At 38.6% G+C, this 15,189-nt stretch overlaps 1 protein-coding gene across 2 annotated transcripts; it reads right to left on the bottom strand.

The window, feature by feature from the left end:
- Positions 1 to 6,023: 6,023 nt before the first annotated feature.
- Positions 6,024 to 13,558, bottom strand: LOC127427034 (AN1-type zinc finger protein 5-like). Of its 2 annotated transcripts, none has more exons than XM_051674350.1 (6): positions 13,228 to 13,558; positions 10,769 to 10,927; positions 10,248 to 10,347; positions 9,988 to 10,091; positions 8,108 to 8,239; positions 6,024 to 8,011 (listed from the first exon to the last, which is right to left on the bottom strand). In XM_051674350.1, the coding sequence occupies exons 2-6, from the start codon at positions 10,923 to 10,925 to the stop codon at positions 7,863 to 7,865; spliced, it is 642 nt and encodes a 213-aa protein (XP_051530310.1). In that variant the 5' UTR covers positions 10,926 to 10,927; positions 13,228 to 13,558; the 3' UTR covers positions 6,024 to 7,862. The 2 variants fall into 2 exon arrangements, with proteins under 2 accessions (XP_051530310.1, XP_051530301.1); XM_051674341.1 differs by having other exon boundaries at positions 13,399 to 13,558.
- Positions 13,559 to 15,189: the final 1,631 nt, after the last annotated feature.

Genomic DNA, 15,189 nt, shown 5'->3' with positions numbered 1-15,189 from the left:
CTGACTGGTCTGCGGCTACGCAGCCCCATACTCAGCAGGGTGCGATACACTGTGTGTTGTGACACATTCCTCACGTAACAGTAATTAAAATTTTCTGATCCTTTTGCCACAGTAGACCTTCTGACAGTTCGGACCAGACAGGATGGCCTTTGTTGCTTATGCGCATCAATGCGCCCAACACCCTGTTGCCGGCTTGTGGCTTGTCCCTCCTCGGTCCACAGTCGGTAGGTACTCACCACTGCTAACCGGGAGCACCCCACAAGTCTCCCCGTTTCAGAGATGCTCTGACCCAGTCGTCTGGCCATAACAATTTGACCCGTGTTAAATTCACTCAGGTCTTTACTCCTGCCCATTTCTCCTGCATTCAACACGTTGACTATGAGAAATTATTGTTTGCTTACCATCTAATCTACCCAGACCTTGACCCCTTGGCCTTGTTAAGAGATGATCAACGTTATTCGCTTTACCTGTGAGAAGTCATAATGTTTTGGCTCATCAGTGTGTATATACAGTATATATACTATATATTCAAATGAGAACTTCCCCAAAATTCCCAAAAGGGAGATTTTGTCAGTTACATCTCACTTTGGCTAGCTAAATGTTTAAACACAAACCACATTGCACTCTTTGACAGGCAGATCTGTCTTGTGTTTTTGATAAGTAATATCTGAGCCCACTGTTTACCAAAGTGAGCAAGCAAGTCACGCTATACCACAATGCTCAGACCTCATCAAGAATCACAAGTCATGTGCTTAGTACATGTATATTTAGATGTGAGAGAAGAGGAGATAGGCTGTTGTTTACAAAAATATTGCTTAAGGAGAGACCTGGTCTTACAACTGCACTCTCAGAGGGGAAAATACCCTATAATAGTCTGTACAATGAATAATGTGCTCAGTTTGTCACTGTTTGTCATGAATACAGAACCCAATAATCTATATTGCTGTTTCACAGAAAAAGACAACTAAACTGTTTTTGTTTTAATTCAAGATACTAATGATGTCAATATGGCTCTTTCTATCTTCACTGTAAGCACCTTCAGTACAATGTAAATGCAGTGACAAGGGAAACTGTCTGCTCTTGCAGTTAGCCCAAGGGCTTGAAACACAGAGAGCAAGCAAATATCATAGAGTATGTTTCGTAGAGAGAGAGAAGGCAGACGTAGAGAGCAGGCAGAAGTGAGGGAGAATGTATGAACATGGGAGTGAAAGACAAAGAGGCACAAAGCTGGGAGAGAGACAAATGCACTGTGAAAGAGACAGAGACATGAGTAAAGCACATGTGAGGGGGCGGAGTCTCACACACAGAGGCGGTGGGAGCATGTGAATGAGGTGAGCCTGGAACTGAGTCTCAAAGTAGTGACATCATAATGCCCTTCTGAATCCCGCCCCCTTCCTGCCATTCCTCTTCCTTTCTCTTTCTCTCTCTTTAGCTCTTACAGAACTGCTGAATCAGCCAGAGCTGGATTACACTGGCTAGGAGTTTCCTGGTTAGACCAAACAAGGCACAAACGCACACAAACAAATATTTGTGATGGGCACACAAACATTTAAAAAACTGATTTACTTGAATGTCATTTAGAACAGAATTTCAGACATACAAACTCTTAATCTGATAGTTCACTCTTCATTGAGTGACATTCAGTGAGTCTGTAAAGTTCCCATATCTGTCATAATCCCATTTTTCTATGTAATCTGAGTCAATTAACTGCCTCTCTGATCTACCCTGAAGAACACAAGCAGCTTTGTAAACCACATACATACCCAGTTCTTAAACAAGTTCCAGGGTGGTTTTACTCTACTGTTAACTGATTACAATCTTCCTGACTACGCCTCAAGGGACAAAAGCTTAGTACACACAAAAACACAGCAAGGAACAGCACATTTTCTTGACGAAATGTTGAGAACGTGAGAAGAAATGTGTACCTTTGGAGTGTTCTATGAATCACTTGTTCTGAGAATTGTATTGGATTGGAGTGCTTGTTTGTGTGTGGAATTGTCAGGTCGAGAGTGTGTGAACTCACTTGCCTAGTTCAGTGCATTCTGTCATAATCTGGTTAGGATTGGTGACAGGTCAGTGATTCTCTTTAAATTCGTTCTACACTAGATATCTCTGTACCTTACATCCCCATTCATTTCTGGTGTCCCATTCAATTCTAATGTTATTGTCTCCTTTTGATGAATCGTTTTGTTTGTTTCATTTTGATTCCTCACTTCTAAGATGCCACCGATTAAAGTGTCTACTAAATGAATAAATGTAAATGGATAGCTGACATAAAAATTTCAAGAAGTGGTGTGTCCTGTAGTGTGACATGCTATACTTAGGTTCTTGTAGAATTGTCATACATTTTCATTTTTATGACCTCATATTAAGAGAAAGACCTCTCAGAATATTTGTACTTTTTAAAAATTCAGGTAACACTTTATATTAATATTCCCTTTGTTAAGGGTTTATAAAGGGTTTCATAAATAACTAATACATAATTTGCAAATGCATTATAAATCACTGATATACAGTTATAACAACATGCATGACTTTCAGGCAATACCTGCCAAATAGTGAGCCATTTTCTCAGCTGTTATAAATGCTTAATAACACTTATTCAATAGTAGTAGCCTATGAAAATGTACCTTAATGTACATTGGACATATATGAAGAAGTTGCCAACATGTACCTATGTACATAGCGGCTTTATTATATGATATATACTGTGCATGAACATGAAGACCTGAAAAATGTTTTTGCAAAGGACACCACTCGGAGTAGCACCTTACTTTTGACATCAACGTGACACGAGTGACATAATCGCTCCTTTTAATCTCACTATAATAATCTATTTTTGATGCATTGTGTCATAAATCATTATTTGGGGCATTTTATGATTTTGATTAATATAAGCATGAATAAGTTAGCATTTATTTCCTGGAGTTTTTGTGGACGTATGTTTTTGGTCATGCACCTGTATTCATTATATTGTTTGGATGTGCATGCTTTCTATGACTTCTAAGTTAGCATTTATACCATGTAAGTTAAAACACTCACTATTTGGCAACAATAGCATGAAAGTCGCCTTTTTATTCATATTGTTATAACTGCATATCAGTGATTTATGATGCATTTGTTAATGACTTATAAACCCTTAACAAAGTGTTACCAAAATGAATTTGTTACACCGCAAGACTATTTCACTGTAAAAAAGCAAAAGGCTGATTAAAGTTATGGAAAACAACGGTGACAAATTACAGCATCTTAAAATATAAATTTTCATTGAAACAGATGTACATACATTTTAAAGGAATAGCTGCATTGAACTTGCATTGTTTAGTGCCCAAAGCAATACAAGTTTTCACGTTAACAGGCATACCACTGTAAATGAGCTTCTCTTATGCACTCATTAATGCACAATAGATATCAAGATTTTCACCCAAAAAATGCTTTTGATTTTGGGTTGTTTTTTACTGTAAACAAATTGACTTGTAATATGACATACAAGTCGCATGGACTACTTTTGGGTCCTTTTTAAAGGTGCTATATGTAAGATTGACAACAAGCCTTTGAAATGGGTACTGCAGTCTAAATTCAAAATATTGGAGAGTTGTCTGCCCCGCCCCAGACTCGAAGCTCATGCGGATTGCCACATTAATTGATTCAGTCACAAAGTACAATAAACTCTTCTAAAACGGATGTAAGGTTTACATTAGATTAGATAGATAAAAATTGTAGCAAGTACTGTAGTTAGGGATGGGCATGAGTAACGTTACTCGATTTGGACGTCAGTATTCATTAAACTTATAGAGTAATCGTATTCGTAATTTGAGTCAATTTTGAGTTAAGCTTGTGGTTTCTGTCGTATTTTTCTGTCACGCTGGTTGTTGCCGAGGTAGTATACAGCCGTGGCCCGTCCGCTCCACCACATTAGTCGGGATCACTTCACCGGCTGTGTCTCGCTGCCTTGAAACCAGGCTGCACATGAAACACAGAGTATGAATGCGAGTACTCAAATGTTGAATTAACTCAAAATGTCCATCCCTACTAGTAGCCGAGATAAATTAGATTTATCAATGTGTACCTGTTAAGGAGAAAATTTGCCAACTCAGCATCCGTTTTAAAGGATTTCTGGGCTTTAAGCTGTCTCCATCTTCCAAAGGCATCTCAAATATTTATCCTTGTTTTACTATGCCTCTGGTCATGGTGGTTTTTAGATGGATGGCTAGGCTTTTTAGGTCGGGTGGAATCTGTTATCTCTGATCCAGTTTGTTTGCTGGCTTCCATGGCTGCAGCACGTAGTGTTGTTTGCCTGCAAACTTGTTCAAATCTGGCAACCCAGTGGTGTTGAAATACTATTGGTGAGTGGGCAGTGGGCGGGATCACACAGGCCAAAACATAAACAGAAATTCGGCCCGGAATGGAAACTTTAAAGTAGAATATACTGGCTGTAGCATTGTTATCAGAGAAGCCATTATTTCAACTTAGCATGTTTCCTAATTCTCTAATGACATATTATGGTCATTTTATGATTTAGTACAGTAAATATATTACATATAGCACCTTTAAGCTTTCAAGTAATTTAAAGCTTTAAGCTTTGGTCACTTTAAGCTTTAGTCACTATCATCTCCCATTGAAAAGATGGACTGGTATATCTATTAAAACATCTCCTTTTATGTTCCGAATAATAAAGTCATACGGGTTTTGAATGACATGAGGGTGAGTACATGAAGACAGAATTTTAATTTTTGGGTGAACTATTCCTCTAACATAAAATCTTGATGTTTAAATAGAAGTTTGTGGACATGTTCTCAACTAGCCAAATCTACATTTTCTTCACCCACCCCGATTTTGTCCTCTCTCAAAACTTTTTCTAAACCCCTAAATTTTCCTTGTCATGACAATGATGCCCATTCACATCTCATTCTTTTCAGCACAAGCCCCATACTTGCTTTTATTCTAAACTTTTTCTCTTAAGCTCCTTTGTCTCCCAGTTTCAAGTCTGTCCCTCTTCTCCTCAGCTGAACTCCAGACAGAGAAGCCAATTTACAGTCTCTGACTTGCACAACAAGGATTAACGTGGGCAGTACATGCTGTGTGAGAACCCATCTGCTCCCCGCTCAATGAGTCCTACATTCTCCTTAATTCTGCCACCAGCTGTGTTTCAGCCACAGGTCACTGGCTTATATAATGTACTTTTGCTTGTGATCTCTTATACAAAGTCCTAAACTATGTTGTTGCCATTGTTGTGAACATATTTCACCTCCCTGCTCAACCATACCTGAAAGTACACTGAAAATTCCGATATAACCTCTTTGTTTCCTCAGTTAGCCCCTCCTCCCATGACGCCTGTGTCTACACAGTGGTGTAGTCATCTGACCTCAGCATCTGTCACCACCCGTCATTGTGATGTCATCCACACAGATCGGCTTAACGCCCAGCCCCCTCTGTACAAACACTCAGAGTGAGCCGCAGATGCTGACTAGTCAGAGTCTAACAATAACGCAAAATGAATAGATGGTGCTAGACAATGAAACAACTAGATTTTCTTCATAGGAACAGACAAACTTTTCCGAAAAAGGAAGAGTATATTTTGATAAAGTGCTTTCCTGTGGGTTTGAATGAGTGTGACAGAGGTGATACTGTGGGACTACAGCACCTGTTTTCATGCCTTATGGAAACACACACACACACACACACACCTCTCCAGCTGTTGCAAAGTCAGACAGTGATTGTCAAATCTGGCTTGTAACGAGTACAGAGGAGGCAAAGGTTGTCAGGGCAGCTGCTTGCTGCAAAGACAGGGTGTCTTAAGTGTCCGCAGCAGGGACAGGTGTGCAAGACAAGCGACATCTGAAAAATTATTCAGAGGCAGCCAGTCAATGTGCAGGAAGGTACAGTTTGGGCCTCACTCATAACTTTGTTGGTTATGCTCACTGAATAACACTTAATTATGTGACATCTGTATGGTATTTATAGCCACGTGTTGAGATATTTGCCCTAAAGGCTACAGAACTGAACAGAACAGCATGGCTGTATATTTTCTCTCTGTATATTTTTATTTACAATACAACTTTTCTTTAATGCCAGGTAAAATGATTAAATGCAATACATAAATATAAACAAACGTATTTTTTTTCCATACAAATTTGCATATAACTAATGGCTGAAATTAAACCTCAAACAGGTACATACTCTCAACAGATACATGTCTTTTAAGGAAAACCTTACTCCCTACAGAGAAAAAGACATTATTTACAATACATGCACTCAGAATCGCTCAATTAACATATGCAGACACACAAAAGGAGACCGGTGCATTGTGGGTGCATTTCAAAAGAACAAAAATAACATTTCACAGACTCAGGTCTGACATAATGCTTATACTATTGCGGTGTTGCAAATGCACTGTCTAAGGAGGGCCTGCATGACTTTGACAGCACGAAGGGCTGTATGCTAAATTCCCCATTGCACACAAATACACTCAGACTGTATCATCTCACAGTCTGACTAAATACACAAAATGAACAAAAATAAAAATCACAAACTCCCAGATCTCTTAGTACTGTTAACAATGAGCACAAGGCCCTGCAACCGTAGACATGATCAAAGCTCTAAAACATGGTCGTGACAGAGTGGAGGTTATAGCCCAAAGTATACTTCGGTCAGACGCAGACCCGACACGTGACGCAAATCTCGTCATCAGCAGAGTTCTCGAGCACTGAAAGCACGCAGCCCGATTTTTCACCGTGCAGAATGCGCATGCGCCTGGATTTATTTCCACCGATAAATGGGTCCACAAGGTGGCAAGACTAACATTTGAGCCAATGCTGTCACAAACAAGCGCTAGAAGATGTAATCCCCACTAAACATCAGGAGATGAAGGTAAAAACAACAACAGTGGATGTGGAAGTCAAGAGTGCATGTGTGAGGAGGTCAGGAGATAGAGAGACATCTTTATGGGTCTAAACTCCTGAAGAGAAAGTCCAATGCCTCACAGCAGTTGTAGCGCGCATGGGCCAAATGCCTGTGTATGCATGCACAGTAATATGGAGTATACTTTGACAGGCTTGTGTTCGATGTACGCAGATGCTGAGCGTTCACGTCAAATTGGAAGTATACCTAGGGCTTAATGGTTATAGAATGTGGGAACAGAATAGCCTAAACAGAGGAATAAAAACAAATGACATTTGATGAATCTCAACCTTCCATTCAACAACAAGGAAAGGGTGTGACGTCACAGTAGTAAGTTCACATTCTGAAATAATGCTAAATGGCATTGATAATCGGGTGACCCCACATTATAATTTCTCCCTTGTGTAATCCCACTGATTTTTTTTTTAGAACAGACCATGATGACAAACTTTTTTCAAAAATACAAACTGCAGTTTGACAGACCGACACATGCAGCACACATCAGGTAGATAGTCAGGTCAAGCTTTGATGCATCGCTTGGAAATCCAAAGTTATAAATGATAATAAGTCAAAGGCTGAACACTACTTACACAAGGCTGCCTCAGAAACTGCCATATTTTGGCACAGAGTGGCCACCACTCCCATTGAGCGAGGGTGGGAACAGGCAAAACAAAAAGATACAATTTCATGAAAAAATTTCCTAAGCTTTGGAAACGAAATAATTTAGAAGAATAACTAGCATAAAAACACCACAGAGAGAGAAAAAAAAAAAAAAAAGCAAAACGGAAAGAAATTAATACCTATTACAAAAACAAATTTGTAAGATCGTTCATGCATGAGCCTCTGATGGTATAGCTCACTTTTCTTCTCACGGTGATAGAAAAACACAAGTCCGTTTTTCAAGTCGTCCATTTTATCTACCAGTGTTCTGATCAGTCCCTCTCAGAGATAGAGGGAATAGCTTATATTCTCTGGATCTTATCGGCCACCACTACAGGGTTCTCCTTGCGGATCTTAGCAGCAGCTTCTGACTTGTAATCATATGTGCAATTGTGCTTGTCTGAGTACCGGTGAATTCCACAGAACAGATTACCACATCGACAGTCAAAACCTGTAAAACAACAGAGAAGTTAAGACTCGCACTCTAGCTTACTCAGACACAAATATATCACAGAATGACCAGTGTATGATAATGCATTAATCTCACCTGTTAGGCCGACTCTCTTACGGCAGGTAAAGCATCTATTTTTCTTGGGTTTGGAGGAATCTGGGCTCTTGCCCTCATCAGTGCCCTGGGCAACAGGGACCAGGGAGTAGGACGAGGTGGGCTGTGTTACAACTGTGGGAAAAATGGAGAGAAAAATTATTTTCAAAAACACAGCTGTCTGCACAATGGTATGTGTAAGTGCTTTAGCGTTTGAAAGAGTGGGGTTGCGTGGTGGATTCTGGAAGCAGTTTGAGGCAGACTGATTTTAGGGGTTTAAAGCAAAATGAGTATGGTCGCAATTTTACAGGGCTGTTCCCAAAATAAGCTCTGCCACAAACCCCAGAGTCCCAATTTCTGTCATACTGAGGTTCCTAACACTGCATGAAATTAAGACTGTAATCTGTAAACAACCTAAATGAAAACAGAGCAGGCTGAGAGACAGTTCTGCTTGTTCTTAGGTCTCAGCTGACAATGGGTATGTTTTATTTCATAAGGCATATTTAAACACAAAGCAATCAAATGTACAATACCAAGCTCCATTTTAGTAAAATTGTCTTACAAAATTAGAAGTTCAGACTAATCAATAAAAGCGACAACAATCTATTATGACAATCATCAACAACGAATTTCAATATCAATTAGTTGGAAAGGTTTAAATGTTACACTGAAAACCCTAAAGTTGTCATTACTGGAAATATCAAGTTGTCTTAAGTATTACTTGAAAATGTCAGGTTTTAGGTTCATAACTCAAACATTATAGTTCATTGAACTTAATTACCTTTCAAATCTATGGACTTAAGATTTTAAGTGTTAATTCTCAAACTTTTGAGAACAAAATTGAGGCTATAGGGAATGCCCAAAATGCCAAAATTGGTCAAAGGGAAGTTATTGGGGCATTTAAATAGTTGTAATAAAGACTTTATAAAGGTTGTAGCTCTTCTGTAGTACTATGTTGTTTTGTTGCAAATAGTTGTTTTGTGTGATGTCACCATTATAGGGTGATCAGTGTCCATTTGGTCAAGTTGGACCCTGTTGACCCTCTAATACTCTTTGTGCATGTGCAGTTAAAGTGCAAGTATATTTGCATTTCTTTGGAGAAAATCTAGTTAACTCAACGTATTTATTCTATACAAACAACAAGTTAATAGAACTTAATTACATATGTTTCAGAGACGCCACTACTCAATTCAATTAAGGGAACGAGTTTACTCAAATGAGTACAGTCAACTAATTAGGGTTTTTGGTGTACCTTAATTGAAATTCTACATAAAATGCTAATTATTTTTAATAAGAACACTTACTGTACCAAGTCCCTTATAATTATAGAATCAAGACATAACATTAGTGTGTTGTATGTTCAGAGGAAATGTGTGTGTTCCTGTAGATCTTTCATCCTCCTACCAGTAAACACTTAGATTGTGGTTTTAATTATCCTGCTCCTTTCAAACAGTTGACAGTTAAAAAAAAAAACAACAAAAAAAACTCTATGTAATTTGTATTTTAACATTTATATTTTAAACCTTTTTTAAACAATGTATAGCATACAAATTATATTTTTTTATTAATGACTTGAGAATTTATTTATTTTTTTGCATTTTCTATCTGACTAATTGATTCAAACAAATAACCAAAGATTAATCGATTATCGAAATATTCGTAATTTTCAGCCCTAGTTCAGACATTGAATTATGTAATTCTGAATTATGTTGATATAGTAATTACATTTGCACATTCAGCAGACAGTTTTTTGTATCTAAAGTGACATACAGAGCATTCAAAGTATATTTTATATCAGTATGGTGTTTTCTTGTAATCAGACTCATGACTTTGGCATTACTAGCGACATTCTCTACCAGTTAAGTTAAAGAATTACTAGTTACCTGGTTCAACAGCCTCAGCTTTCGGAGACAGAGCCTTCTCCTCTCTAGAAATACTCATTTCTGTCATTTGTTGCGTTACTGGTAAGGAAGTTGAAGAAATACTTCTGAGAAAACAAAACAGGTAGGGTGTCAGCCAAAGTAACACACACTGGCCTTCCTTAAAACACAGAAGACTACTCAAACTTCATGTACCTGACTATAAAATTAATTCCATTTCATTCTGGTGTGCCACAACAAACACATGCACATAAAGTACTCACTCTCTCATGCTATCTGTGCTGGGTGCAGGTGAGGGTTCTGATTTGTTTATGCTGGCTTCTAGTCTCTGTATAGCCGAGGCCTCCGCTGAAGGGCTGCCAGCTGGTCCAACAGAACACAAAGAAACAAGTACAAACAGTGCACAGGTGCAGCTGTGCTGCAGTATACAAAGACCCATAAAACTAAACAGTGCTGCCCACAAAACAAGTAGGAAACAATGATTTTTTGGGACCATAATTAAAAAGATCCAACCTTGTCTTTAGAGACACCAAGAAAAGATTAACCTCTAAAACAACTCTGAAATCTCTAAATAACATGATATTACTGTCGGTATGACAGGCCTTATAAGTCGTAACCACGGTTTGTTATTGCTGTAGCTACTACTAGTGTCACCATCTACAAGAGGTGTTATGAATGAGAGCCCTTATGCCATAGCATAACCATGTTGTTTGTGTGGTTAGTAACAACAGAGAGCTCTAAACAGCAGGTTAAACAAACAAGTTAATCTTTCAGTTCGACTTACCCAGAGGGCTCATGGGACTACGATCACTGCTCTGCTGTCTGTTCAGGTGCTCCTTATAGCACACCGAGCACATGCCATTAGTCCTAGGGTTGCCATAGAAACCACAGCCTGTGGTACACAGCATAGGCACGGGGCTCTGGTTCGTCTCTTGGGCCATCGCTGATATATCACAAAGAATTGGATTTGGTTAACACTGACAGCATTGCTCATTTGTGTATGCACAAACAGAGTAGAGGAGATCATTGTTTTAAAGCACAGTGTTTTAAACTTGCAGAGTCTCTAAGCATGGATACACCGGAACTATACCTATAATTAAAAGGCCTTGTTTTATCTCAGGCAAAAAGAAGAGACAGCCTCAACCACCCTTATCAGGAGAGTGTAATTACAATGAAGTCAACCGACTGACTGAACTGATATCGAGTTCTGCTGAATCTATTCATATCCACATCCAAACTGAACTGAATTGGCTTCTATTTCATCTGTCTAGATATCACTTGACTACATAGCACAAATGAAATTAAATGAAGGCTATATATAAAAACAACACAACCCAAGCACTCCCACATAACCATGACTAACAAATCAGGTGGGGGTATCAGACATGATTTCAAGTGAGACGTTTCCAGTAGCTAAAACAACTTAAACCAGCCAAAGCTGTTTGGATGGTCTTAGTTTGTTTAAGAAGGTCACCCAGTCTAGCAAAGATGGTGCTTAGCTTTTTTTTTTTTTTTTTTTTTTTTTAGCAGGGAGGCTAGCTGGTATCCTAGCCTGAAATTTGCCCCCCTAAAAAAGCTCTAAAACCAGCCAACTGATCAGCTAAGACCAGCCAACCAACTTAGGCTGGTTTTGTCTGTTTTTGTTTTTCAGCAGGGAAGTTGCTATTAATCATACACTGGAAAAAAAAAAGATGTGTTAGATTTACTTAAAATACATGTTACATTTTTGCATCACACTTTTTAAGTAAATTCAACTTGTGGCTACTTTATGTCAGCATAAACCTTTGTTAGATATACACAAAATGTATCAGTTCATTCAACTTTATTTACTTATAAAAGGTTTGTCACACGGTTACAATTTAATAAACTAACTGCACATTGTTTCAAATGAACTTTCATACTATTTTTTCCACCTAATTTAATTGGCTCAAAAGTCAATCACTCACAAATATTCTTTTACTTTATGTATCACCCGAAGTTCACTTTATAATTAATATTTTGCGTTAAACACATTAATGCAAATTAAGTGAAGCTAAAAATATTACAAATATGTACCTTTCTGAGTAGAAGCTATTTATTTTCTTACTTTATGGTTGTTGAGCCAACGAATCGTTTTATTTTTCTTCAGTGTATGAACCCAGGTTTAAGGAGAAAAAAAAAAGGTAAAAAAAAAACTGTTAGGGATAATTCTGATAATTCACGTGTTCACCCATGCGAGTGAAGGCACATAAACCAGCTGACAAACACATATGGATCAATAGCCACATTACACATTCATTAAGACACATTAACAGTCATGTGCTAGTCAATGCTGGTGGTTAACAGCCATGAAACATGACTTTAAACCAGCATTCAACAGAGCAGTCCAAGTCATTAAATGTCTACATGATAAAAAAAAAAAAAAAAAAAAAAAAAAAGAGACAGAGTGGCTGTGTCTCAAAACCTGGTGAGCTGTCCACCTAGACAGCATTTTTAGGCATCATAAGCACACGACCATGATTCCCAAAAATACTGTCTACAATAAGTAGGACAGCAAACCTACCTCTACCGAATCTCATTAACGAACCTGCTTTCGTTTTAGAGGATATAATACACCAAAACGGTAAACTAAAAGCCAGAAATAACATAAGATCACAACATCATGACACATCCAAACGCAAACGTCGCGATTATATAGCACAAGAGCTGCGATAGCTTTGTTTAATTTCTTTCTTTGTCCATTTGCTCCAGGATTTCCTTTCCAGACAGACAATCTGCCCTTTGAACAAGCCCGAATCAAAAAGCCAACTGGCTTAGCCAGCTGTTTGTTTGTCCGAGTTACTTGCCAGCCAGCCAGTGTGATAAAATCGTGAAAATGCAAATGACTAAAAAGCATTTCGTTGAATTAAAACGGCACGGATCGAACAATAAACAACCAGTAGCACAATACAAAATACTCCCATTGGGTGTCTGTTTCAAAAGCCACGGATGGAAAATGAAATTAAAAACGATGTAAAGAAAAAAGATAACCTCTGATAGGTAAAGCGACTTTTAATCGATGATAAAATGAGAGAGAGTTGGCGTCGTCCGTGTGTGTTTTGTGCCTAGGCGAGGCACGTTCTGGGGCTTGTGATGTTCATGAAGGTTTTGCTGACAACTTGGGCCACTTTGGGTTTTTTTTTATGTTTTTTTTTTTTTTTTTAGGGACCCACCCGTCGAACAATGCTCAACCTTAACGTCTAAACTGTCGAATAACCCTCATACCTAGAAGGTTAGAGATCCAAGCGAACGCTTTAACCGGGTGTAATACACATCCTGAATCGGTAATCGTTCCCTTTTTTCGGGGTCAGTCAGTCTTTCCATGAGAACAGCGTCAAAGATCTCGAGATAATCGTCCGGGAAAAAATGAAATAAAACGTTCGTGTAAACGCTTACCTTTCAAAATATAAACGAGCGATTAATGTAGGTTAAAGGACAGGAACTCTTTTGAATAGGAGTTTGTCTTCCTTCCGAGGCTTTGTGTCCGTGATGTAAATAAGTGAATTCCTCTCCCGTCCCTTTCCGAGCGTTCGCTCTCTCTTTCTCTCTCTCTTCGTTCACTCTGTTTGTTTCCTTCTTTAGTAAGGGGAGTGGCCGATTGCGTCGTTGCAGAGAGACAGGTCTTCATTGGTCATTCGACGCTATGGGGCGGGGCGTGTTGGTCAAAGATGGCACAATCCTCTTTAGGTTTGCCCTGGGTTTGCCACCTACACTGATGACGAAATCATCCCCTCCTGATGCTTCCTAGTCTTCCAAGACTTGTAGACACCGACAAAGTCAAAAGGTTTATGGAACTGAATCTTAAAGGAATAGTTCACCGCAAAAAAAATGAAAATTCTCTCATCATTTACTCACCCTCATGCCATCCCAGATTTGTGTGACTTTCTTTCTTCTGCTGAACACAAATTAAGATTTTTATAAGAATAGTACAGTTTTGTAGGTCCTCACTATGCAAGTGAATGGGTACCAAAACTTTGAAGCTACAAAAGCACACAAAGTCAGCATAAAATTGATCCATAAGACCCCAGGGGTTAAATATATATCTTCAGAAGAGATATGATCAGTGTGGGTGAGAAACAGCTCAATATTTAAGTAATTTATTACTATCAATCTCCACTTTCACTTTCACATTTTTCTCCTTTTGTTTTTGGCGATTCACATTATTCGTGCATATCGCCACCTACTGGGCAGGGAGGAGAATTTATAGTAAAAAAGGACTTAAATATTGATCCATTTCTCACCCACATCTATCATATCACTTCTGAAGATATAGATTTAACCACTGGAGTTGTATGGATTACATTTATGCTGCCTTTATGTGCTTTTTGGAGCTTCAAAATGTTGGTACCCATTCACTTACATTGTCTGGATTTACAGACCTGAGATATTCTTCTAAAAATCTTTGTTTGTGTTCAGTAGAATAGGGAAAGTCATATACATCTGGGATGGCATTGTACATTGTACAATGTAAATGATGATACAATTTTCATTTTTGGTGAACTATTCCTTTAAGCATATTTTTCACTAAAACCTTTGGTGTTTATTGGCACTCTAAACCTCCACCCATGCTATCTGTGCCTTTGACTGTAGTCATTGTCCATTCTGGAACTCTTGAGATGTTTCCATACCAAGTTCTTTTCATTTTGTCTCATCTTTGCCTGGATATGCTGACTGCTCTCATGTGTTTTCACTACATATATAGTTTCAGTCAGCTCCCTCTCACGTGAACTTTACAAACCCATGAGCCTTTAAGCTAACACGAGAGGGATTCCTTTCGGTGGTGTTTACTCAGCTCAGTGTGTCCTGAGGGTGACTTTGCACACAAGCAAAGGCAAAAGCTGTCTGGTTGTTTTCGAAGGATTTGAGGTGGAGGAGGGGACAAGTTTGAAAACAGCAAATTTATGGGAAATAAACCTGCCTGAATTAGTTTGTCACACTTGTGTTGTTGTGTATGCAAACATGCTATACAAGTAAATGGCTAAGCTGTGGCATGTTTTGCATTTATATTCTGATGCCTGATGGTGTGTTGTTGCTAAGTAGACTTCCCCGCCCATGTCACACGTGTGAGAATGAAGCAAACACCATTTGCTTTTAGAGTTAGTCTTTAAATAATCATCATGTAATGTTTGCATATTTATTGCAATTTATAGATCACGGCAAGCCACCCTCTTCACAAGTAAAATGTGT

Source organism: Myxocyprinus asiaticus, chromosome 3 (assembly GCF_019703515.2).
Source record: "Myxocyprinus asiaticus isolate MX2 ecotype Aquarium Trade chromosome 3, UBuf_Myxa_2, whole genome shotgun sequence".
NCBI classification, from domain to species: domain Eukaryota; kingdom Metazoa; phylum Chordata; class Actinopteri; order Cypriniformes; family Catostomidae; genus Myxocyprinus; species Myxocyprinus asiaticus.
Note: the sequence above shows the minus strand (reverse complement) of the source record. Positions and strands in the feature narration are given on the sequence as shown.